At 43.3% G+C, this 24,710-nt stretch overlaps 1 protein-coding gene across 2 annotated transcripts in view; it reads left to right on the top strand.

Annotated features, from left to right (window-relative positions):
- The first annotated feature begins 6,478 nt into the window (after positions 1-6,478).
- Positions 6,479-24,710, top strand: part of PACS1 (phosphofurin acidic cluster sorting protein 1) — a 53,033-nt gene continuing 34,801 nt past the window's right edge. The window contains exons 1-2 of one of the 2 annotated variants that reach the window (XM_044448350.1): positions 6,479-11,719; positions 24,580-24,667. In XM_044448350.1, coding sequence (XP_044304285.1) covers positions 24,611-24,667 — 57 coding nt within the window. In that variant the 5' untranslated portion in view covers positions 6,479-11,719; positions 24,580-24,610. Of the gene's footprint in view, positions 11,720-17,079; positions 24,668-24,710 lie in introns of those variants that run through there. The other variant, XM_044448351.1, reaches the window with a different exon arrangement.

Raw genomic sequence — 24,710 nt, 5'->3', positions numbered from 1 at the left:
AAAAAAAAAAAAAAAAAAAAAGCGGTATCTCTAGGTATGCAGAGAAAGGACCACCCAGTTGATTCTGCTCCACCCATGTAAAGAAAATCGCTTCTCTCCACATAGGGAAAGGGCAAGGGGTGTGATTCTCCAGCAAAAGTGTGTCAGTGGGAGGGTGTTTGAGTGCTTATATGGCTTGGGGGTACGGTTGTTTCTGAGGCTGGCCCTTCGTATAATATTTCAGTGGAAGGTTGTTGTAAGAATATCAAGGTGGAAGCGTGGATTTTTCTTTAGCTGCTGTTTGCTTATAGAGAGAGAGTACCAGTCAATTTGGAATCAGCTCCAAAGTGAAGGACAAATGTAAAGCAAAGGACAAATAATTCCCCCCCCCCATATCTTTTGGTCTCCCTACACCTATCAGGAGGAGGGCTAAGGACATGCCAAGCCCTCTTCTTATGAAGAAACTAGCTTCTCTCTCTAACAAAAGGAAAACTTGCATAGTCCACTCCTGTGGCAGTGGTGATACGGTTCCTCCCAGGTGAGAGTAATGTTTGCCTGCTCAAGTAGACACAACCTGGTTTGTGTGACATGACAGCCCACCAGCTTCTCCACTTGAACAGGTGTGCACACCCTGCTTCCAGGCATGAAAAGCAATTTCTTTTGGTGCTTGAGATTTTGTCCTATTTTGACTAAGCTATACTCAAGGCAGCTGTAGGAAGACATGAAACCTCCACGAGAGCCTCTTTTCCTGCTTCACCTTTTGAAAAGCGAATATGCTTGGCTGCCTTAGGTGAACAGGGGTCTAATTTCCTCATGGTGCTTTCTCAGTAGGAGTTACAGAAAATTAGTACCTCTTGAGAGGCTCCTCTACAGAAAATTGGAATCTCTTCTGCTGTCTGTTCAAGAAAATGGGTATTTTGGTTTCCTTTGGGTGAAATCTTTCCAATCTTAAAGGCAGTTGCTGTTCAGTGAGAGGGACTTCCTGAACTGCACTGGTGAAAGATATTTAAACAACACCCCACAGGACTTGTTTTAACATATAGAGGACTTTCAGATGAATATGAAATATATCTGGCTAGACTCAAGTCATTGTAGAAGAGTTAATATATAATGATTACAAAATAATAACAGACAGCAGCCTTAAAACACATGGGCAAGGGCAGCACTAACTACATCACCTGGAAGACCTAACTGAGAGAGCGTACCTGCTGAAATAAAGCACTAAAATAAAGTGCATATTTAAATGTCCTTCCCTCACCTCAGGTAGTGCGGTACAGCTTTGTTGAATGTTTGCTGTCTTTGACCTGCGCATGTGTGAGTGTCCCCATCCTGTATTGGTTGAAGCAAAGTTGGCAATGCTGTATTTGCCCTTCTCTTTTTCCTCCTTGTGCCTCCAGCATAGACACACCCCCTTCCTGCCTCCCTTCATGAATTAAGATTTATTAAACAGCAACAACAACTGTTGTTCGGAGGACAGCTGAGATAGGCAGGCAGGCCATTCCACTTTGCCAAGGTGGCAAGAAATTGGTGTAAGAGGGAAACAGCAGTTTGTGCCTACTGGGAGATAAGCAGCTATCTTGAACTGATTGATTATTGTTTATTTTTAGTCTGCCTAGAGCTGTTTGATCTTGGAGAGCCCAGGTTTATTACTCTTCTCTCAGACAGCATGCTTGTTCCTAGAACGATGATGTTAATCTCTTGTTTGGAACCTACGTGAGACTCCGTTAGTATTTTCTTGCTAACAAGCATAGTGCCGGCACGTTTTCTACATCACACGAGGCAACATGACTGTCCGCCTCTCAAGGGCAATATTTTCCCATTCCGCCTCTCAAGAATTGTATAATGGCAGGCAATTGCTGATCTTGGAGACAAAGCTGTGTTAAAAGGTTTGTTTCAATAGCTGAATGGTAGTCTGTCATAGGTTCTTTATGTCCTTTTGGTTTAAATTCATGGCCTTTTTCTCTGCTCAGCCCCCATCAGGGGGCAGGCCTTTTAAATACAGTAAAAAATAGCTTTTTCAAAGCTGTGGGGAGAAATTCCAGCCAGATCTGAGCAGCTCCCTTCCTTCAGAAAGCAAAAACAAAAACATTGATATAATTTTTCATCTTAGTATTAAAAATGATGTTGCTATAACTGATTTATAGCTTGTGTTTCTGACATGCAGCACAGACTTCAGATAAAGGGTCTTGGGATTTGCTATCCGTATCTTCAGTAGAAGAGGAGGCTAATGATCATGCCTGGCATTAGATACATAACCTGGCTTCCATACACTCTTTCTGAGTCAGCTGTATATATTACGTATGTGAGTAACTGCACATTAAGATGGCCTTCCTGTATTTTTTTTAAGGCTACTATTGTGAAGAGGGAATTGGTGTAATGCCACAAGGGGTCATAAAAGTCATTCTACTGCAGTACTTTGCCTTGCTCACTTTGAGAATAAAACACCCAATTGCCTGGCCTAAAGCAATCGTTCTCAAAGGGAGAAGCGGTGGTTTCAGACGTATGAGCTGTTTCTCTTTTGCCTGGGCTGTCATTGTGTGCCTTCATCGTACCGGGAATTAGTGCACCCTTGTTCTGTCTTTCTCACGCCTCTGTGCTGATGCATCTGTTAACTGCCGTAGCAGGTTGCACGTGGCTTTTGAACCCTTTTCACGCCACCGGAAAGTGTCTTGCATGTTTTACTAACACAGGAATTTAGTTCCTGCCACAGAGGAAATTAGTGAGAAGAAGGTGTTCTCGTTCCACAAGCACTGATAGCGTTTGAGTCCTGTACTTCGCCATGTTTTTAACGAGGGTGAGGTTTCTATGGCTGAGCGGGGCGAGGACTCTGGTTGCTCTAACCACGACACAACACGGTCTCTTCTCCCCTTCGGTCCTCCAACTGCCATCCCAGGGTCCTTTGAGGCAGAACCTGTCTTCCTCCGTCATCGTTGCCATTGTCTTATTTTTATCACTCTGCTGCCCAATGGCTGAAGCTCTTTGTGCATTGTCTTAGCCACGTTCAGAAACATGATGTTCCAGTCAACACACGCACACCCCGATCATCTACTTCTCAGGGAATGTGGCTGGCCACAGTTGTGGGCAGAGTGATGGAGTGTGTGTGTGTGTGTGTGTGTGTGTGTGTGTGTGTGTGTTCTTTGGTTCCTTCTCCAGTTGCGACCCCTTTTCCTTTGCAGCCTTTTTTGATTTTATTCTTGCATCTCAAAAGAGTGCATTTATCTATTGGTCCCAGGAAAGTGTTACTGATTTTTAATTACTGTTAAGTGTATTCTTAGGGCCATCCAGATATGCATAGTCTTGCCTGGTCAGTTTCTTTGTACGTTTTAGCTGTCAGAGAGAGCAGGGAAGTGGAGTAAATAACTTAAACAGAAAAAAAAAATAAAAAGGAGGGCAAGGCAGCAAAAGAAGGTGCATCAGAAGGGATAGGGAGATAATCTCCCTCTTGGCAATGCGATCCTTTAATTTTTAAGTGTATAAGTGACACTTGTCATTGTCTGCCACCTTTTTAATACTCCAGAGTCTCCATGTACTCACTTCCAAGCCTCTAGCTACTCTAGGGAGTTGATATTTGCGCCTCTCACATGTTCGCAGTTTTGCAGCTAGCATCTCCCTCTTTCTGGAATGGTTGAAGGCTCAGTAATTGGGCTTAGTATATGAGTACAAACTAGTGGATATGTAGCCTCATCTTGTCAGTTTCCACGTAAGTTTCTTAATTTACCTGGTTGCCTCTTTTGACAGCTGAAACATGCGAACATATTGGCCAGGCAAGAATACACAGATAAATGCACTTGCCAAAAGACCAGCAAGAGCAACGATGATTAAAAGCACGACAACACACCCAGCAACTTGGAACTCCTAAAACAAGCCATGAATTGTTAGGGGGGCTTGTTGCCCACATATCAGCCACTCTGCCTGGATGACATGGCAACCCAAGCATGATGGGTTCTCATATCATGGAAGCCAGATCATAGGCCGGGTCCCGGCAACACCATAACCCACCCTTACCTTAACCCTTGAAACCTGGGTTAGGCTGTTTTCTGAACCCAGCCGTGCTGGCGCCTGGCTTGCTAGCTGCAAAGAACCCCCGCAGAGCACCCAGGGTCGAATATTCAATCCTTGAGTGTGGGCAATCATGTTATCGGATCCCATTCATAATAGTAGACTTGTTTGGGGTGGTTTCCTCAGGGCCACTGTGTCCTTGCTTATGTTTAATAGCACTTAATGCAGCTAGTCATGTTGGTTCGTGTGTGTGAAGGAATTCTGATTTGTGCAGCACTGACATTTATATGAAGGTCCTTATTTTGTTTCTTGAGAAGATTAAATGTGTCCACCTTATAACATATGACCATCAGTTCAATCCTATATATAAATAGACCAGTTACTTGAATTTCCATTCTGTACCTGCTTTTCTGTTGCCTGCTCAGAGGGCCTGTTATGCTAATGTGTAGAATTGCACTGCTAATGATTTGTAGAAGACATATAACAGGTTAGGTATTTTGCTCTGTGTTCCTATAATTACTAATTCTGTTGTGATTTGGAAGCCTTTACACTAAATTTTAGTTGATTAATTATCTGTATTATGACCAAATGGTTACATTAATATCTCCATAATACGTTGACATGAATTAGTAGGGTAAGCAGCAGTTCTACTAGCTGATAAATCTGGGGATAGGGGAATGAAAATTAAAATGTTCAAGGTGGCCCCCTGCAAGAAAGGTCAGCTTTTGTTTTCTAGCTTGTGGGTAGTACTTAGAGGGCACAACTGCCAGTGCAAGTTACATTGTGTGGCACAAACTATTCTTACACAATATCAGTAGAGTTAGTTGCTACACCGATTTCCTGGAGAAACTGGTGTGTCAGCCAGCATGAGGAGCAGTACACTAAAGTAGTTCTGCTAGAACAACATCATTTATTTGTGGTTCCTCCATTTTATTTAACTCGAGAATCTCAGTCCTAAATACAAATTGACAGCTGTGGCTACATGGCAATACGTGCAATTGAAACGTTGGTTAGAATGCGGGTTTGGCCCTGCTGCTTCAGAGCTGTGTTTGTTACTGGAAATAACAATAAAATTAAAATAAAGGCATTTCCATAGGATATTACGGAAGCAATCCTATGCTGCTTGGGAAGGTAGCTGAGGGGTTCTTACATGCTGCAAGTCTTTGCTCTTCGAGGGTAGAGCCGGGAAAAGCGCCACCACTATCATGGTACCATCTGTTGCGCTCCGCGGGAGGTGAGAATGAGAACAGAGCATGTGTCAGAGAATGCGTTGAACCCGCCAGCTCAGATGCCCCCTTGCGCCTTCAAAATGCTTCTAGCATAGCCAAGAAAATGCCCACTGTTTCCCTATTCATTACTGCAGAGGGGCCTAGCCCACTGGGAGCACCTAGGAACTAAAATAGCATCACAAACAAGCAAGCACGCATTCGAATTTTGCTTGCCTCTCTTAATCTGGCGTCATTTGATTTGGTCCTTAAAAATTAGCCCGATGAATCCATCAACCAAAAATTTTAGTCGATCCGCCTTTGGAAGCTTCCACTTGTGCATTGGTGAACTTTTTCCACAGCCCTAATAAAAGTTCAGGATGGCATTAGGAAATAAATAAGACTGAGAGGTTTGTTTTGTTACCTTAATTTGTTCACATGTTTAATGTTGGGTTGTAATTCTCTTCTCTAGTGCATTTCAGTATTATTTTAACAACTTTCTGCCCCCATGAATGACCTTTCCCAGTGTTGGTTTAATGATAAGAACTTGATTGTTGAGCCAGTTAATCTTCTCTGGAAGTTCTGCAGATGCAAGAAAACAAACTGCTTTCTTGGCATCCTTACACCAGTCCTCTGGATATTTACTCAGAAATAAGGCCTGCGGGGTTCACGGAGGCGTCCTTCCAAGCAAAGCACATAGGTCTGCAGGCTTAGAGTAATGATTGACAGGCAGCTTATGTTACTGGGATCTCACCAAGGAAAATACGGATAACATTGTTTGAATGGGCCCCTTCAGAGTTCAGACATCTGTGAAAGAATGTCTTAGTCTGGCAATAAGCAGTTTATTGTTTTCACTTTACTGGTCATACTGCTAAGATGGGTAGTGTTAGTGAAAGGCTAGGGCAGGGGTGGCGAACCTCTGGCACATGTGCCGCAGCAGGCGCACAGAGCCCTCTCTGTTGGCACGCGAGCCAAGCCGCCCCAGCATCGCCCCAGCAGCCAGGCATCGGATAACAGCGCACATAGGGGCCGTGCGCATGCTCGGAAAGGAGTAGTGGCGCCAGGCGATGACCTCACAAGCCGCGACTCATCTGAGCTTCCACATGGCCGGTCAGTGCGCTGTCAAGGAGATACATATAAAAATAACATTTTTAATGTTATTTGATGGTTGTTTATTTTTCCTTGTAAGCCGCCCCAAGGCTTTCTGCGATGGGGGGCGGCATAAAAATGTAATAAATAAATAATATATATATATTTGCTTGGAGTGGATGTGAGTTGTTTTTTCTATGCTAAAACCTCAGTTTTTATTGCAGTGTTGGCACTTTGCGATAAAGAAGTGGGTTTTGGGTTGCAGGTTGGGCACTCGGTCTCTAAAAGGTTCGCCATCACTGGGCTGACAGGGGACGTCTCGGTCGTAATGCTGGGGTCGCCCAGGCAAATAATTCGGGGGATGCCAGCATCCATGTTGAAGGCACTCTTCCTGAGGCAGTTCAGGATTGAGTGGGCTCCATGGCAATGGTTCAACATATGCAGCAGGTCACACCATAGATTTTTTATTTATTCATTTATTTTGAGGGGGGGTTGCTTGGGAACGAGGGCAGTGATCTGAGAGTGGTGACTTTGATCACTCGTTTTGTCTTCACTGGATCACTGCCTGTGGAGATTTAGACTGCAGGCGACTTTTCCCCTCAGCAGAGGTGGGGGAACCTATTTATTATTATCAGATGCATTTATACCCTGTCCTTCCACCAAGCGCTCAGGTGAGCTGTCCTGGATCCAGATCCAGCTAGTAGATCCAGATGGGGTGAGGGGGTTCCAGCTGATATGGCTGCCATTCTGTCAACCCCTGGTTGATATCTAGGATACAGATGACCTGCGTGACAGCCACCCCAGTGGCTCTCTCTGCAGTAAAGCTTGTATGACTCTGGTACACCCTGAAGCTGTCATTTGATTTAGGGAGGCCAGCCTGTTACTCGTTTCAGTTGCTAAAATTTGCTTTAAATTTTCCAGTGTAAGTGTTTTTAATTGTTTATATTTTATATTGTATTTGATTGATTGTTGGACACCACTCAGAGTTTTGGCTAATGGATGGAATAGCAATAAAATAATAATAAAGGATTAGAATGTAAGTTTTTTTTATCTGACTTCAGGTGTTGATCCTTTGTTGAACAGCATGTGCTTATTATATGCCAAATTCTTGTGCTGAGATAAGATATGCTGAACATATGTAGAGAAGTGTGATTATATCCACTCACAGAGGTTGGAACTAAGAACATTTGAACATCAATAGTACAGTACCTGAAAGAACTTTTCCTAATTAAAAGCTCAGGTTTGTGCAATGGGAGACTTTTTAGCAGCTACTACTGTTGTTTCTTGGGAGTCAGGAAAGATGAGCCGTCATTAATTTATGAAAGCCTCCACCCTAGAGCCTCTGGATTCTTAATTACAAGTTTTTAACCATTTTGTTTGATTGGAAAGCTTTTACAGCTTCAGATGATTCAAGTTTATGAAATCTGTATGAAGATGACAGCTACCTGGGGCCAGTTATGAATTTAGCCCTTCATGCAGCTGGGAAACTTCTTTGAATATATCAGTTGTAAGAAAGCAGTCTTCAATTTGTCACTTACCATTTTTTCAATTAATTTTTACTGTTTGGATTATGTAAGAGGTCAACATGTGGTATAATTAGTAGGCAAAAGTTTTATAGTAGAAACAGTGCAGTGGAGCAGCAACAGTGGTGAGGACAATTATTCCAATGCATCCTTTGGGGCTTGTTCACAAGTGATCCTTATTAAAACTTGAATGAAATGAAATCCTTTTGGAAACCACATCATGTGATTGCAAGGAGGCACGAATAACTGATAACATTTGTTCACTTATTCTCAAGGTTTATATACTATGACACGGGTCCTCAGACTACAGCCCACGGGATGGATCTGGCCTGCCGTGGCCGTCCATCCGTCCCACGCCACTGTTCGCTGCCCACGTGCGTGCGTGCTTGCTGCGTGGGTGGGGAGGTGGTGGCTCGCTCGCTCACTCAGAAATGGTTTTGGACTCGCTGGGAGACCTCTGAACGAGCCACCGCCTCGCATGCCGACAGAACCACACTGGCCCGTGACGGTCACTGCAACCTTTCAGCTGGCTCCCTATTCAACAAGTTTGAGGACCCCTGTGCTATGATATGAGGTGATGAGCATTCAGGTCTTTACGTCCATGTGTGGACATGATTGATCAAGGGGTTTGTACATGTGGCCTTAAGAAACTATTAATTGGCTGGGTTTTTTTAAATTGCCTGTGAATCTTAATTTTGTTAGATGGCTTTGCATCTCCTTTGCCTTGGATCTCTGAATTCTTTACTGTGAATAGACTTTGCTGGGTAACAATTAATTCTGCTGAGGCCAGTGGCTTTTCGGAAACTGCATCTAATCTTCACAATGAAAAACTGATCCCCACAGTTCAGGAAATATTGGCATTTGAAGTTATCCTTTTCTTTTCACAGGCATGAATAAGTCTGGAATTGCAAATAGAATCTGTTAATGGTCTTTCATCTTGGAATGAGAAGGGGGAGAAGGAAAGAGAGCTTGTGTCACTTTCAAGCTAAGCTGTTTTAGGTCTCCATAATAATATAATTGTGTGTTGGGGGGGAGACTTCAGGCAAGTATGATTTCCATGTAGATGATGACACATTTAAGATGCATTCCTCTCACTTAAACTGATAAAATAATTGTTACAGTTTAAATACTTGCATTGCAGGAATACATGATGCTGAGGATCCAAGGTATCATGACATTTCCTTGTCACTAATACAGTGAACATTCTGACACCCTAAGCAATACGATTTAGACACATTTTAAGTGATTAAAATCTATACTTGATTGCTGAATTCAAATCTTTTTTTTTTTATAAAATAGGAAATAGACTTTGTTTGTTGGTATTTAAGGGAGGAGTTGTGAATTGGATAATTAGAGTGGTCTCTGTGCTTTTTAAGGTCTTCCAGAAATATTGAAGGAAAGGGGGGAAAGTAGCTATTTGTCTTAAAGTTAGCATGAGTTTGCCAAGACCAGGTCATGACTGCCAAACCTGGGGTCTTCTCGGGAAGAACAACTGGGCTTTGGGGCAAGGAAGTGCAGTTGGCTGTATCAGTTTGGGCTTAAAATAATGCCACCTGCTGTGCTTCTATGCGCAGTTTTCTGGGATATTATCAAATGTTATGATTGGGAGCACATTGTGCTTATTCTGAAGTTTTCTGTTAATGTGAACAAATGGAGACTCAAATAACACTGTGTTGGCATAGCACCGAGAGAGCCAAAAAAGGCAGGGGTTTGTTTTGACTGGCAAAGTACTCCTAAGTGACTTAAAACTGTTCTGGCATAATTACCTGGTTAGAACTACTTAGCCCAGTGACATCGCAAAAATAGAATAATGAAATGCACGTTGTGGAAAGAAAAGGATAATTAAGGGCCTGTGGATTTGATTTCTTAAGCTGCAGGTTCGCATTTCTGAAATCCCTTTTGAGTTTGATGCAGAGTGAAAGTGGACTGCTGTGATGGATTTGTCACCTTAGCCTGCCAAGCTCTCCCCCCGCCCCCACACACACTTTTAAAGGGGCATAGATTAAAAATGAAATGGCTATTCTACTTAATACTGCACATGAGCTTCTTAAACTGTATACTTTAACGGAAGGAGTTACAAGTATTTCTAGGGAAACCCCTTGGTGGATTTCAGTTGTCACGTTCTCCAGTCGGTTTTCTGTGAAGTGGTTTTAAGAAGAACACCCTTAATTGGATCTCAGGATTTTATCTTTGGTCCTTTTTGTCTTCATGCAAAGCAAGAGTTCATTTTTAAGCCTTTAGCAAGTATTCTTTACCAACCTGCTGAGGTCACTGGAGAATATTTTCATGGAGATCCCACCTGCCTCCCAGCTTGAGTCCGCTAAGAGAAGAACTTTTAGCGTGGCATCTCCATGTCTGTAGGTGTATTTGGTGCCTACTGAAGATACTGTTGTTTCAAGAAACTTTTCTTGCCGACCAACCATGATTTTCATGTTACTGTATTTACAGTACATGTTATATTCTTGTTTCTGTTCTAGCTTTTTAACTGTCCTCTTCAGAATTTGTATGCGCAGCAGTATACAACTTCTCTAAATAAATAATTGCACTTAAAAATTAAGGCTATGAAGATGCTACAAATTCGTTTGCTTCTGTTTGGTCTTTGCATTGTATCGCAAGGTGCATTTGTATCTGTTCTCCTTCTCCGATAAACGTGCACAGCACAGCCGTCCTTCATGAGTACCCAGCGGTGGTGACTGTGTCATTCAAACCCAGACTGTCCAGTGTGTGTGTGTGTGGGGGGGGAGGTTACAGGTGGCAGCTTGATTTTTGCAAATAATCCACCGTGACAACCCCCGGCTGCTTCTAGGGCTTATAGTCACGATGGGCTGCCCCGTTGCTTGAACCTGGGCGACCACTCCCAGCACGGTCCGGCGAAAAGTGCCGCTGTGTCTTCGGGGCAGGGCAGCTGAAAAAGCTGCTGCTTCTAACCCCAACCCTTTCCTTGTGCACGGTGGTGCTTCCTGCAGCCTGCCCGGTAATACTCTGTGCTGCATTGGCACGCCATCTCCCTCCTCGCTCAGCTTTCTGCTCCTCCACCTCCTGTGCTCTTACTCTGCTTCCCTTCCTAGTGAAGAAGCATTTACATGCCCCCGTGAGCCAGCCGGGTGCCATCTGCATAGCAACCTTGAAGAAAGCTTGTTACCTTGCCAACTTCAGCTGCATCTTCCAAGCCACCCTTCTTCCTCCCCCTCTCCCCACGGCAATGTTTCCCAAAGGATTCACCCAGGGGAAATCCCACACTTAATGGAAAAGCATAAGCTATGCAGTTGTTTGGGACTTCATCTTGTACAATCCCTTACCACGACGACGTCAGGTTTCAAATTATCTCTCAGTGGTGCAGTAGATAAGTATGAAAATTAACATCGCCCGTTCTTCAGCAAAAGGTTTCCCACTGTCCCTAGCCAGTTCTTCATCGCTGCAAGAGCTGCAACCGATCCTCTTCCGCGACGGCACTTCCGGTGAAGGGAAGCAGATTTCAGCCCTTCAGATGTTGAAAGACGTTTGTCAGTTGCAGACCGCCCTACCTTTTTTTTCTGATTTTTCTAGAAATAAAAGGGCTTGGAAGTTTGCTCCCACAAAGCACTGTGGGTCCTGCAGAGGAACTGGATGGAAGGCCCTCACCTCTGACTCTTCTCGCAAGATCCCTCCAGACAAGCTTTGCAGGAGCTGGTTTCACACGGGGAATAGTGTGTGAACGTTCAGGCACCTGTCGAGAGTGCGGCTGAACTGGGTGCATTCGCAGATCACTGGATAAGTGCAGAGACCCAGAAGTCTAGAGCACCAGGCACAGTCCTCTGTTCCCCTGATTTTCTGTGTGAATATTTTTACAGGGCTACCCTCCTGCCCCCGTGTGGTGCAAAGCAGGCAACAGGTGTGCGTTCAAGGACAATTGTGGGCAGCTCAATGCAACAAGGCCTTTCTCTGGTATGCAGGGCACCAAAGAAGGTGTTTGGGATGGCTTGCTTTAATTTCTGGGACCACGGATGCCCCTTGTACCTAAATTGTAGCTACTGTCATAAAGCTTCATATCATGAAACTCTCCCCGTGTTCAAAAATATGTATTTCTCTCACTTCGTTGTCTCTGCCTCCAGCTCCCTCTTTGCTCAATGCCAGCTCCCGCACCCAGTAATCCAAAATCGTAATGAAAAGGGGATTTATTCTTCTACACAGGCACTTGCAGTGGAATGGACACTGAAATCGACCTACGCACCGGAGTGGCTTGCTGCAGCTCGGAGGTTGTGCTCACCAAAGGCCACGATACCCTGTCCCCTGTTCCCTGCCATTTAACTTGGTACTGATGGTGTTGCCTTTATTCCACCCCAGGGGACCAAGATAAGAAACTCGTCCCAAGTGCTGATTTCCCAGGGCTTAACCTCCCCTCCCCTCCACCCTTTGGCTGTTTGCAGCTGCTTCTATCACTTTGAAGGAAATTAAGGCAGGAGGAGCAGTTACTTTTGCTGCCTTAAAAGCCCTTTCGGATCACTGCAGTGACCAGCGCCAGATCCTTTCATACTTATGCTCTAGGGTACTGTAGCACTTTATATTATAAAGATGTGAAGCACCGTTTTGTACTTTTACCTCTTATAGTATTCTCATTGTGACTGAAGAAGCACTAAGGCAGAAATATTTCTAGTATAACTTTAAAATAGCCCCTGGGTTTTCTCGGTGGGGTGAGCCCAGAATGCCTGCAATTTTGCAAATGTGTTTGGCATGGGGCATCCTTTCTTCTCCTGTTGTTGCTTAAAACATACCTTTCTGCTTTGGTACAGATTTAAATATGGGAAAATATATAGTAGCACAAAGATCAACAGGACAAGTGGGGATAAGTTTACCTTGCTGGAGCACTGCTAAGAGCATTCAGCTGCACGCTGCATCTGTAGTCTAGCCAGCTTATATTAGCGGCTTATTTTCCTCTACTAGAGCCTTTTGGGTTGGGCGGGATCCTCTGTGAGTCATCTAGCCTATTCGGCAGGGCAGAATTGATTTAATTAGCCTTAAATATCTCTGATAGATGGGTGTTGAATTAAGAGCACCACACTGGGGGCTGTTCTCTGTGCGTGCCCTTGGCAGTTTGTCCCACTGCCTGGCAGCAGGTATTTTTGGTCATGTTGGATGTGTTTTATTGTTGTACTTTTTCAAATATAAGGCCAGAGAATGGTTAGAGCTCCTTGGCTGTAAACCAGCAAATCATGTCCTCAAATACTTAGAGCGTGCATGTACGCACCGTGGAGAACCCATTTCACTTCCTCATTGCCCAATGCCTCACGGATGATTCTCACATATGCACCAGAAAGGGACTGAAAACAGTGGGCGATAGTGTTGAGGTCCCTGCTAGCTAACCTGGCGACTTACAGACCCACTAAACCAAGTGTCAGTGGGGTTCAGTCAGGCGGAGATTCGCTCAGTTTTCTTTATTCAGCCGAGCAAAGCAACCGGGTGTCTGCTCCCTACACACAGGCAGGAAGCGACACACCCCACATTCCTCCAACTCATCCTTCTTATTCCTTTTTCCTTAATCTCTCCCTCACCCCGACCCCTCTCAGGGTCTGCCTGACCCTTGCATGGCTGACTTCAGTGCTGGTGTTTATCTGCGTCCAATCCCCTTACAGGGGGAGCGTGATCACTACCTGCCAGAGCTTGAGACTTCTTCACACGACCTCTTTGTCTTACTTTATCAACATGCTTTTGCCTTCCCTTTTTCACCTCCAAAGCAAGCAGTTTTACAAAAAGCAAATGGCGCTTGTTAAGCTAACCAAGCTCCTATGCAAGCGGCTTTTTACATAAGCAAGTTAGTTAAGCTAAAAGCAAACAGTGTCAGTTAAGCTAATCAGGCTCCTTCAATAGGCTTCTCTTTAAATTGCAGAGTCACACGGATTTAATTTTGGGTCTTGCCCAGGTATAGGCATCCGCAGGATCATCTTGTAATCAGAAACTCAGTCTGAGGTTAAAAAATGCCAGGGAATATATTAGATGAATGGTTTTTAAAGCCGTGTTAAGATGGTGTTCACAGGAAGGTTGGCTTGAAAAATGAGTTGCTGCTATCGCTGCCATTCTGTGGACATTTCCTGGGAGCATCTGTGGAAGCCCCATGGAAGCGAACGGGATCCGTGCCAAAGTGTATGTGAAGCGCCCTCTTGATTAAACCAGATGCATCCCATTCAGCATTGCATAAGGGTGAAGCCACGCACAGTTGAAGAAGTATCTTGAATAAATGATGCAGTGGCTCTCCAGCCAGCCTTAATATGCTACTTATGAAACTGCAATTACTAAAAGATTTTACGGACTTCATTACTAGATGGCAAGAATGACTCTGCAAAATTGGGCTCTTGAGATTTTAGGCATGAGAAAATTCAGGCATTCATAACTATTAAAAAAAAAAGATACTCTGCGGTTTGGTAAGCATTATGCTACATTAAAATTTCCTGGTGATTTCCCCCCCCCCCCCTTTACCTTGGCTATTTGCTGGTAATCACTAAAACATGCCTCAGCTCATCCGGAAATGCTGAATTTATAAGGAACCACTGCCTATTTTTGAAGTAATCTTCTTTACACAAAATGGCATGAACAATGTCTCATCATTTTACTTATGGTGCTTTGTTGTTTTTCTATGCATCAGAGTTGAGTCATTATGCATAATACCCTTTGCTGAACTAATGACAATTAACATTATACTTGATATAAACATGTAAATTATCAAAGCAGTAAGCTGCATTGGAAGAAGGGTATACGTGCCAGTTTTCCCATTACACTCCACTTTAATAGCCATAGCGATTACTCCATTAATGGTAATACTAGTGTCTGTGTGTTTGCAATTGGGACATGAAGTGAGAATTTTCAGGAGAAAGAACACGAGGCGGTCTTCATGGCTCAGGATTTTGGAAGAAAGATACCATTTTCGAGATGCTATAAGGCTTGTACAAATCATTTGTCTAACTGCCTTTGGCGAACTAGAATCCCTGCAGGTGACTGAGCAGGAAAACCTTTGACAAAGGATAACCTCCCCCTTGGCCTCAAATAAGCATCACACATATTGGCAAACTTGCTTGTCCAAGCAGTTGTTGGCTAGCAATATTTTGTGGTCTCTTATAAGACTGTGGTGTGATGTTGAGGGTTAACAGGAAATCTTCTAAAACTGGGAGCAGCCTTTAAAATGTTATCCAACAACTGGAAATGACAGTGGTATTCAGACTTCCTTCAAGAGGAGCATCGCATGTGCCAGTTCACAAGTTAGTCTGGCAATCCATTGCTTCTCTGCAGCAATTAACGAGCCCATCTTGGGGTATGTGGGTTTCCAAAGTTAGTAAAGCATGGTAGAGTGCAGTGGAGCTAAGGGCTAGAGGCAGAAACTGTAGTGCAGGGTCAAAATCCCTTGGCTTCTTTTGGATTAAAAGTCTGAGCTGTTCAGGAAATTATATGGATTACTGGAGATCATGTGGCTAATCCTATCCAATAATATGTTTCTGGGGGCACACCAGGGTTCAGTGATGGGGCATTGGCTCTTCCCCAGATCGTAAGGCGTATATATTGGGGATCTGGAAACAGCTTCCTTTTTCTGTTAACCGCAGGAAACACAGAATAGCACATAGTTATGCAGAGAGAGGCTTGCTCAGTTATATCAAGATCCCAAATTTACGATGGGCTGCCCCAGGACCAGTCCCCACAATTTATCTGAGATGGTGACTCCACTGTAATAGCTTTATGTTGGTGACACGTATTAATTGCGTAGCTGGCTCTTTCTGATCGAAGTGGAAGGATCTGTAGTGCCGCTTGTCTCTAGGCAATAGGATAGGTCTGAGATCGATTCAAAGCGTATGTTTGCAGAGGGGTTTGTTTCAAAACTGAGTTGCTTTGGAATGACAGTGAATCATTGGGGAAGAACTTGGTCCCACATGAATCTCACAGCCTAGTTTCTGTTTGAATATTATCTGTTTTAGATAGGATATGCTCAGTTTACAGTTGGGAGGCAGAAGTGGCGATCCCTTACTGTTATTTCTCCGTGGCAAACATGCCCGATCCCTCTTATTGCTACAATACGATCAAACGTAGTCAGTGTTCTCTTTCCTGGAATAACCACTTAGTTTCCTGGCTTCCTTGAGTCCTTTTGGAACCCGTATGGTCCCCAGGGAGCAATCTGGACTCCACGCTGACTTGTCAAGTGGCTGTCCTACTGGATTTGTTCCTGCTGCTCGGCTGGAAAACTTCAGGCGTAGGTGGGCACATGCAATTTAGTGTGATTCTTCCTTTGTGGCTTTTAATATTCCAATAGCAAACGACTTTGTGGAAAACTGCAAGTTTTCTGTTCACATGCGCCTTAACCCTAATTACACACGCTCTATTTATTTGCTCCTCAGATGTGTCCCTGACCTTTCCCACGAACAGCACGCATAACTAAGCAAGGCCGCTTGCTTGCTTGTTTATCTTGGGGAGCTTTCACAGGTAAAAGCACCTGAGATGATCCTGATGTCATACGCTATTCAGCGCCTTCCCAGTAGTCAGCATATGAGGTGTGCAACAGTCATCCAGCGACCTGCTTAATCATGCAGGTTGCCTTGGGAGTCTTTGCCATTGCGGTGCAAAGGGGTGGACACAACAGCTGCTTCTCTGAAGAGCTGTGCAGAAGTGTTCTTGACAAGAGTAGATGAATGGCAGCTTTCGAACTCTTCATAAAGCAGATGAGAGGCTTGGGAATATGGCCCGAGGAACTGAAAATGGGAGGTACCCTGTACCAGACGAGGTGCCTTTCTACCGTGGGTGAAAAGTGAGTCGGTGGGTGGGTGACTGCTGGCTGACTTGTCAAATGGCACTTTCAAAGCCTGCCGAAGGTGGTGGGGGCGGGGGAGATCCTGCTTAGGTCCTTGCCTTTCCTCAGCTGGTTCTTTCAATACGGAGATGAATAGTTAGGTTCAGAATGCCAAGGACCTGGGCAGTGAGCCGGTGGTGGGGAGAGGACAAAAACCGATGCTCATACGACGTTAGCGCGCCTCCTCTTCACGCCTGTCTGTATGGGTTCTTTTGGGGTCTTGCAACTGTTGCTGAGCTGCAAAGCGATTGAAAATGCCAGCCAAACAAAGGCAATAATGGAAATGAGAACAACCAAAATCCAGTGGCTTTTTGGTGGTAGTTTGGGCGATTGAGACCTAGCGCTATTCATTCCTTCTTACTGCTGCTTTGGCACCAGGTCAAGACTTTTTTATTTACCCAGCATTGTAAAGTTTAAAATTTTAATTTAATGTTTGTATTCCAGTCATGGGTTATTAGTATTATTATTGTTTGGGGTTATTAGTATGATATTTGATACCATTGTATTTATTGGACTGTTGTTGTAAGCCGTCCAGGGACGTGTAGTGATTGGACAGGTTAGAAATACCCTAAATAAATAAATAAACTGGGTGTCATGCTCTCCCCACCTGTATCTATTGTATCAGGGCATTGAATTTGTTTAAATATATAGAATGGTTTGAAAGCCTTCTCTTGGTCACTGTTCAGGCAGTAGTTGTATTTGTTTCCATCTCTGTGTTCTCGGGTATTTGGTTTAGTCTTCTGGTGTCTGTTTTCCATTTAGTCCCAACTCTGGCAAGCTATTACCAGCTGAGTGAATTGTGATTTGATTTCTAAAATGGTTACAGGATATTTCCGTGCTAATAGAATCCTTCTGATTTGTATCTGCTTGGGCTGTTAAAAGCAGGTAACCTGATTCTCTGCAGAACCAGTGCAGGGAGTGAATAATGAAGAGTTTATATAATTAAGAGGGAAAGGATGATGAGTTACAGTTCCCTGCGTTCATATAAGGCCACATTTCAAAGAAAGACTGCCTTGGTTTGGTTCTTCAGGTCTAGATCAGCACCATAGTAAGGTTCAATTAAACAATTTTGTCCCAAGCTGGCAAGCTAACAGTTAATGTACTGAGGGAGTTATTTCTGTTTGTTTAATGATCATATTTGTATTCCACCCTGCCTCCAAGGAACTGAGACTACATGCATATTTCGTAACCATTCATTTTTTCTCGCATGTGGAGCGGTGGTGTGACCGGCCCGGGGTCGCCCACCTCTCCATCATCTGCCCTTTAATGCTCTAACCATGGCATTGTTTGGTGCACAAGACGGAACTTGCCCCAGTGACCTACAGTTCTGCAGGCTGGATCCTTCCCCACACAGTCACAATGTCTTGGTTGGCAGCTTGTTTTGACTTGCTAATCCATCAGGTCTAGTTAGAAGCTGAAGATAGCAGAATCCCAGTGAGTCTAACCTTTACGTGGGAGCAGTATTTCTTGGCCTCCTGTTTACTGCTTAAGGGACACTGCAGTTTTGACAACAGGAGATTATCCACAGGGCAGAGGTTACTCTGTGATGGTGGAAGTTCCCTGCTTGAGGACAAAAATGAGCCGTACTTTTAGTTCTTCAGTGGTGGACTTTGATATGTAGCAGGATAACATCTTGTATATTATGCAAAACTACTTGTTTGGTTACGCTTGAAAGCTGTGATGGTTACTGAATGATGTCCTCAATGGGTCACAGCAATTTCAGTACTGTCTGGATGTTTGTACATGGGGGGAAAACCCTCCGTCTCTTAAGGAAAGCGAAGTTGTCCTTTTTCGTATTTGCATAGTCTGTTTTCAGTGGCTCCCAGCAGTCAGAAGATGTTGAAACACAGGGTTCTTCTCTGATGTCAGCGTGTTCAAGCCTGAACAAACCCTTCTGTTCAGTATCCAGGTCTGTGAATTTCCTGCACCGAGCATGTTTTGACTTGGCTTAGTGTAGCTAATTGGCTTTGTCATAACTTGGAATGCAGTCCTTGGTGAACATTGGGAAAGAAGGGTCCTTGGAATGACCTTGGCTAGCAGCTGTTTAATGTGGAAGTTGTGCTGGACTTCAGTAACATTTGTATGGTAGAACATGAAAGGATAAACAGCCCTGTTGTTCAACTGCAGAAAAGAATTTGGAATCGAACGATCAAATGCAGTGTCGTGCTGATAATGGTGGCACTGGGGAGGAACTCGGGGAAAAGTGACACTTCCTGATGTTGTACGATGGCTAAATGTTTTGAATTCCAGTGTAACTATTTCCGAAGAAGGCAAAACCACATCTGGATTCACAGCTATTCATTTGCCATGCCCATGTTGAAGCAAAGCAGTAAAAAGAGAAGGGGGGGTCAAGAGGAACATGGCCCTACTGTCCATATGAGGCCCGATAGTCTCAAACCTTTCATCCCTTACCCGCTTCTTGAGTCTACGGGGCTGGGTGCCCAGCTGCTTGTAAAAATGAAGCGCCAGCTGTGCCAAATGGACAAGTTGCGTTCCACATGTCTGAAAGGCACTAGGTTCGGGACGAACGATCCAGATTGTAAGAACTTGGGTACAGAGAACGATCTTCTTTGACTGTATCACTTAATGTGTCTTGCGTGTTGAAGTATATTTATAAAGGTATACTGCTTCACCATTAGCGAGCTTTCTCATCACTTAGCGTCAGATTATTGGCAGCAATCCATATTTTCTGCCTTTGTTTGAAGGGCTCTCCTCTTTGTGCAAGAGAGAAGTGTTCTGGTTACCATTTTAAAGTGTCTTAGAAGCATTGCTGCACGGAAGGAGTGTGGAGGAAGTGGTTATAACGGTTGCACAACTCAAACCTTAATTCTATGCAAATACTAATTGTAGAAATCAGCAACAGCCAATTGACAAGCTTAGTAAGGCTTGCCTTGGGTTGCTTATAGATTTTAAAGAGAGAGTCTAAACTTTCCTTCCTTCGTTTAAATGAGAAGAGCCAGCCTTGGTCCTGTTGTTGCAGCATGGTTGTACGTTCAGAAGAAATAACATTTGACTGTAGAAATAAATGATTGCAGAAGATAATTATTACTTCTCCCCCATCAGCTAGAGTTAATGCACCTATTAAAATGCTTCAACTTCAAGAGCCCATTTTCTGCTGCTGCACTCAGATCAAGACATTGTGACGTTTACAAGATAATTGGACTGTAATTAAGTGAAAAAATTACTGTATTTCAGTAGTCTTATCAATCAACAGTTCCCCCTCACTGTTGCGCTTTTGTTTTAACCTAATGCATGCTTTAACATTAGATAACAATTCCACATGTCTGTCTCAGCTGCAGGGTGGGGAAAGAAGGAAGGGCCTTGTTTTCTTCGTTCTTTTTTGTTTTGTTCTATTCTGCATTCCTTAATTTTTCTTCAGATTTAAAAGATTGTGGAGTGGGACCCTGTAGTGTTGTTCTGCTGATGGAAGCCGTTCCTTCAGTGGAACCAGAAGGAAGTGATTCCCCCTTGCCAGTCCCATGCATGGCCTAAAATTTTGGTCTGAAGCCCTTGTAAAAACCTCCAGAGCCAGATGGCTGGGCAGCAAATGCGCACACACAAACACACCAGAGTCTTAACATTTGAGCAGACTTTTCCTAGCACCATGTTAGATTCAACCCTAGGGAAAAACAACTCTGACCAGGATGTCCAAATAGCAGTTAAACATCCTACAAGCATCTAACCATCTTCAAAGGGGCAAGGAGAGAGGTCCACCTCCTGTCATAGGGTTCTTGTCCAGCATGGCAAGAGGGGCCTTTCACAGTATTTCTTTCAACGACATGAGCATGTGCCCTCAAATCAACCTTGGTTCTGTGGGTTGTGAATTTGACTACTCTGAGCTCTCAAATGTGCTCTTCAAGAAGACTGTAGAGTCAAAACATATTCGGCAATTTAGTATTCACCTGCCATAGAAACGCCTTGGAAACCAAAATGTTGGTGTCAACAATAGAATGATGTGTTATTTTTCTCTGCCTTTCAATATGTGCTGTGGGAAACAATATAATTTAGGAATCGGTTCATCGCCGTGTTTGGCAGTTGCAACATTTGCATTTTGTTGTGAACTTATATATACTCTATTTTGTGTTGATAAAGATTTCATATTTGAAATAATAATTTAAGTAAAAATAGTTTTTGCCCTTTCTAACAAACTTGTTGTAATTAATATAACTCAAGTGTTTCTGCTCCTGACATCCATGCATTCTTTTAAAGACTGGAACATATCCTAAATGCCTTCAAGGTACATGAGAAAAAGCATAGCATTTGCTTGCTTGTATGTATGTCCCACCCCTAGGAACCATTTGCTCTGTGTAGATGAGGGTACATCGTTCTTCTTGCTGTTTCTTCTTTCCAAGTTGGTTGGCTGCAAACAGGAATGCTTCAGCTTGGGAATACTAGGGTAAGAAAGCTATACTCTAGTCCCCCTTCATCTGATCTAGTACGGCCCAAGTGCTCGCTTCTTAAGGGAGACAAGGCGTGGCCTCAGAATCCAGTTATAACAGCTTTGTATAATGAGTTCTTAATTCCATATTGGGTTCATAATTGGATTTGGTATTATGCTTTCCTTTCCCAAAAGTTTCACATCAAATTTATTTATATAACTTAACAATTAGAGAAAAAATATTAATGCCAAAAATGTATGTACTTATTGGCACCAAAAATCCATTGGCATTTGTAATATATAGCAAATTTATGCTTGCGCTTATCATAAAGGGCAAAATTCAGAGGTTTTTAATCCAACAGCACCAGCTTTTAAAAAAAAAAACTCTTGGTGGCTCTTTTGCTTCTGGCTTCATTTGTAAGCACCTTTGGTGCTTTTAAAGTGATATCACCAACATCTGAGCAAGATTTCTTGTATGCCACTTCAGTTAGCTGGTTACGTCCAATGGCAGAGGTAAATTCATCACCCACCAGTCCTGAGAGCTCTTGCACATTTTGAGACTTCATTTTTTCTCTGCTTTAGCAAGCATGATTGCCGCCTGCCTTTTACAGAAGGCACTTTGCCTGCACTGTTTTTCTTTTTTCTTTTTGCAAACTGCGTGGGATTCCAGAGCCCCTACCCTATGCTATATCAGAAATTCTTTTCTCTCTCATTTTGTCGGCACAGTTTTGCTACGTGAGTGTCTTAAAAGAAAAGAGGCCAGGTTCTTCCTTAAGGTTTGCTGTCTAATGGCCTAATTCCTACTGCAGCGAGCCAACCTGAGCTTTATTTTACTGAGTTTGTGGTCTGTACAAGGGGCAAAGTGAGGGACAAATCTGAGGATTTGGGCTAGAAGATTGGGCAATGGCATAAGTGATTCAGTTTGAGCGATTCCAGTGGAAAAAAGAATTAAAACCTCCCTGGAGCATTTGCACACATGAGGTAGTAGAGCAGGGCGGTGATACGCAGAGTCTCTCTTGGCCAGAGTTTCATGTAATTCTGCCCGTGTGCTGCATTTGATTACGCTGCACCGGGATAGCATTTGCCCTGAAAATCTTTGAGTCATGCAGTTCCCTTTGGTTATTCTTTTTAGCATCCACAGTTAAAAAAATAGATTTATTATTCTCCTGAATCTTTTTTTCTTTCTTGTTCCTCAGTTTAATTTTAAACAGGTTGGGCCAGATGCCAGCTTTTTCAGATCCACTTAACCCATTTCCCCCTTTAAAGAGGAAAAAAAAGGTATCTCTGGAATGGCCATTTTCTCCAGCCTCTGGTTTAATGAAGTGTGAAAGGGAGCACGATTAAGGTTTTTCTGAAAGCTCTACATATTCCATTTTCACCAGAAGAAAGTATAAATGTAGCTTTGTGCCCTCAAAACAGGATGGATAAAGTCAGATTTGATACCCTCTTTAGAGATACGAATAGAAAGACAACTTGGCCTACATCTCTCTCTCTCTCTCTATCTATGGATGCCAACAAGATTTTCACAGCTAGTATTTCACAAGACTCTTTAATCCCAAAATAGAGAGATGGGAGGGCAGTCAGACTGGCTGAAAGAGGAATGAAGGCAGTTTCCAACCAATATTTATTTATTCCAACCAATATTCCAATATTTATGGCTATTCTTGTTACAGCATGATCTCTGCAAGTTTGTATGGACTTTTTTTGAGGGTATGTCAGTGTTCATACATCCCCAAGTAATTATTTGTGACAAATAAGAAAGTTCAGTGGGATATTTCTTATTTCGAACAGAGTCACCTGCATGTTCAGAATAGCGCGAGTTCTGTAGAATAATAGCTAAGATTAAATGACAGGCGCTGAACAGTGGCACCAGGGGAAGGTTGCAGAGGGAAACCAGTGGGTCACACCCATTCTGAGGCTGTCCGCTCACCTGAGCTCAGGTGTGCAGGTTCTTGTGTGCTCCTTTTAGTCTAGAATCATTTGCTGTGGCTCAGTTTACCTTCCCTCTAACTCTCCACCCACCGGTTTTCTGAACCAGGGATACTGCATGGAGAACCAAGTGTTTACATAGAACTCTGAGGCTCATAGTTGCCGAGATCTCTTGAAAAGTCTGCTCAACTTTCCTCTCCTGCTTATCCTTACCTCTGAAAGAAGAAAGATACAGTTTCGTATGTAGCCTCTGGCTACATGCCCTTTGGGTGACAATTACCACAAAGGCTGCTTTTGAGAAATTAGCAAACTAATGTCCTTTTAAAAAGAGTGAAGGAGGAGAGCTTCAATTTTATTGACTTAAGGTAGCTGTTGCAAGATGACCCTTGAAATTGGTTTGTGACTAAGGAAATTCGTCGCTGGACAGTAAACTACTTCAGGAAGTACAGAGCGGCTTAGGTTCCCATCCGTGCACTGATCACCTGCCTAGGTGCACACCTACGTCGTTCCAGTAATGCAACAATACTAGATATTCCCAAAGGGATCAGGGCCGTGGAAATAAAACACCAAGATGTCATATATCTGCCTACCAATGCGGTATTTGCTTATGAAAAAAAAAAAGTGTGTTGCAATGCTCAGTGTCTGAACCACTTCAAAATGAATTTAACTAGGAAGTAAGTCTGCAAAAATAGATTTTTGCTTGGTGAACCATTTAAGCCACATGATATTTTGAAATGTCATGCCAGTAGTGTTCAGAACCTGGGTTTTTTTCATGCATGCAAACTCCCTCCTATACTGCAGCTGTGACGGGTATTCTGTAAAACTTTAATAACCCAGATGTGACCCCAGTTTTTCTGTTGTCCATCTGAGAGTTGTGCAGTAGCCTAACCTAAGCAATACTTTTCCTATTTATTTATTTTCTAGCAGTACTTCATGAGCAAGGACATCTGGTGTAATTACTGTGCAATGTTTTAGCCAAAGTATTGTCTACTCAGGGCCTCTAGGGTTGGACAAGCTAAACAGATCAGGATAGATAAATGGGTTCTTATTGTATAAATGCCAAAAGCACAACAAGAGCTGATCTCCTAAGGAGCATTTCCAGCATGAATTTTTGTCTTCTGGTACACAGATTATATTACCTTTAGAATCTTGACTTTGTTAGGGAATAGGAAGCTTTCCAGGAAATATAATATTTATCTGAGATGTCTGTATATTTCAAAAAGAGTCAAACTATGGAGCATTTACCATGCCCAGTTCTACTTCGAAATCTGTTTTGTGTGCCTTTTGGGATGCTTGAAGCTGACAGACTCATTTTCTCACTGAAGTTTCAGTCTAGAGCCAGGGAGAGGTAGATGGTCACCTTACGCATGGAGAATTCAAGACAGGTAAAGCACAAAGATTCTAACCTCATCCACCCACCATTGTTGGTTGTGTTCAGACCTTGGGACGAGTTGGCTATTCTAGACAACATTCTCAGTAGAAATGCAGTCAGAGTAGAAATCTGCACAGGCTCGGTTGTGGGGAAAGACCGCAACAGCCCTGTCCTCTAGTTCAAGGCAAGCCTGCTTTCTTTCTCTACAAGACAGCAGGAAAATCTAGTCAAACAAAACTGCTTGCTTTACTCTTGCAAGTGACAGATACGTAATTGTGTTTTTGATTTCTCTTTCCTCTGGACAGATTGTTCAGTTTGACCTTGAAAAAGCTCATCATGCTGAAGGAGATGGACAAGGATCTGAACTCTGTTGTGATTGCTGTAAAACTGCAGGTACAAGGACCTGAGGGAACAAGGAAGCCCCAAGCTCCATATT

The sequence above is a fragment of the Varanus komodoensis genome, unplaced genomic scaffold (assembly GCF_004798865.1).
Source record: "Varanus komodoensis strain SLA01 unplaced genomic scaffold, ASM479886v1 scaffold55, whole genome shotgun sequence".
In the NCBI taxonomy this organism is placed as follows: domain Eukaryota; kingdom Metazoa; phylum Chordata; class Lepidosauria; order Squamata; family Varanidae; genus Varanus; species Varanus komodoensis.
Note: the sequence above shows the minus strand (reverse complement) of the source record. Positions and strands in the feature narration are given on the sequence as shown.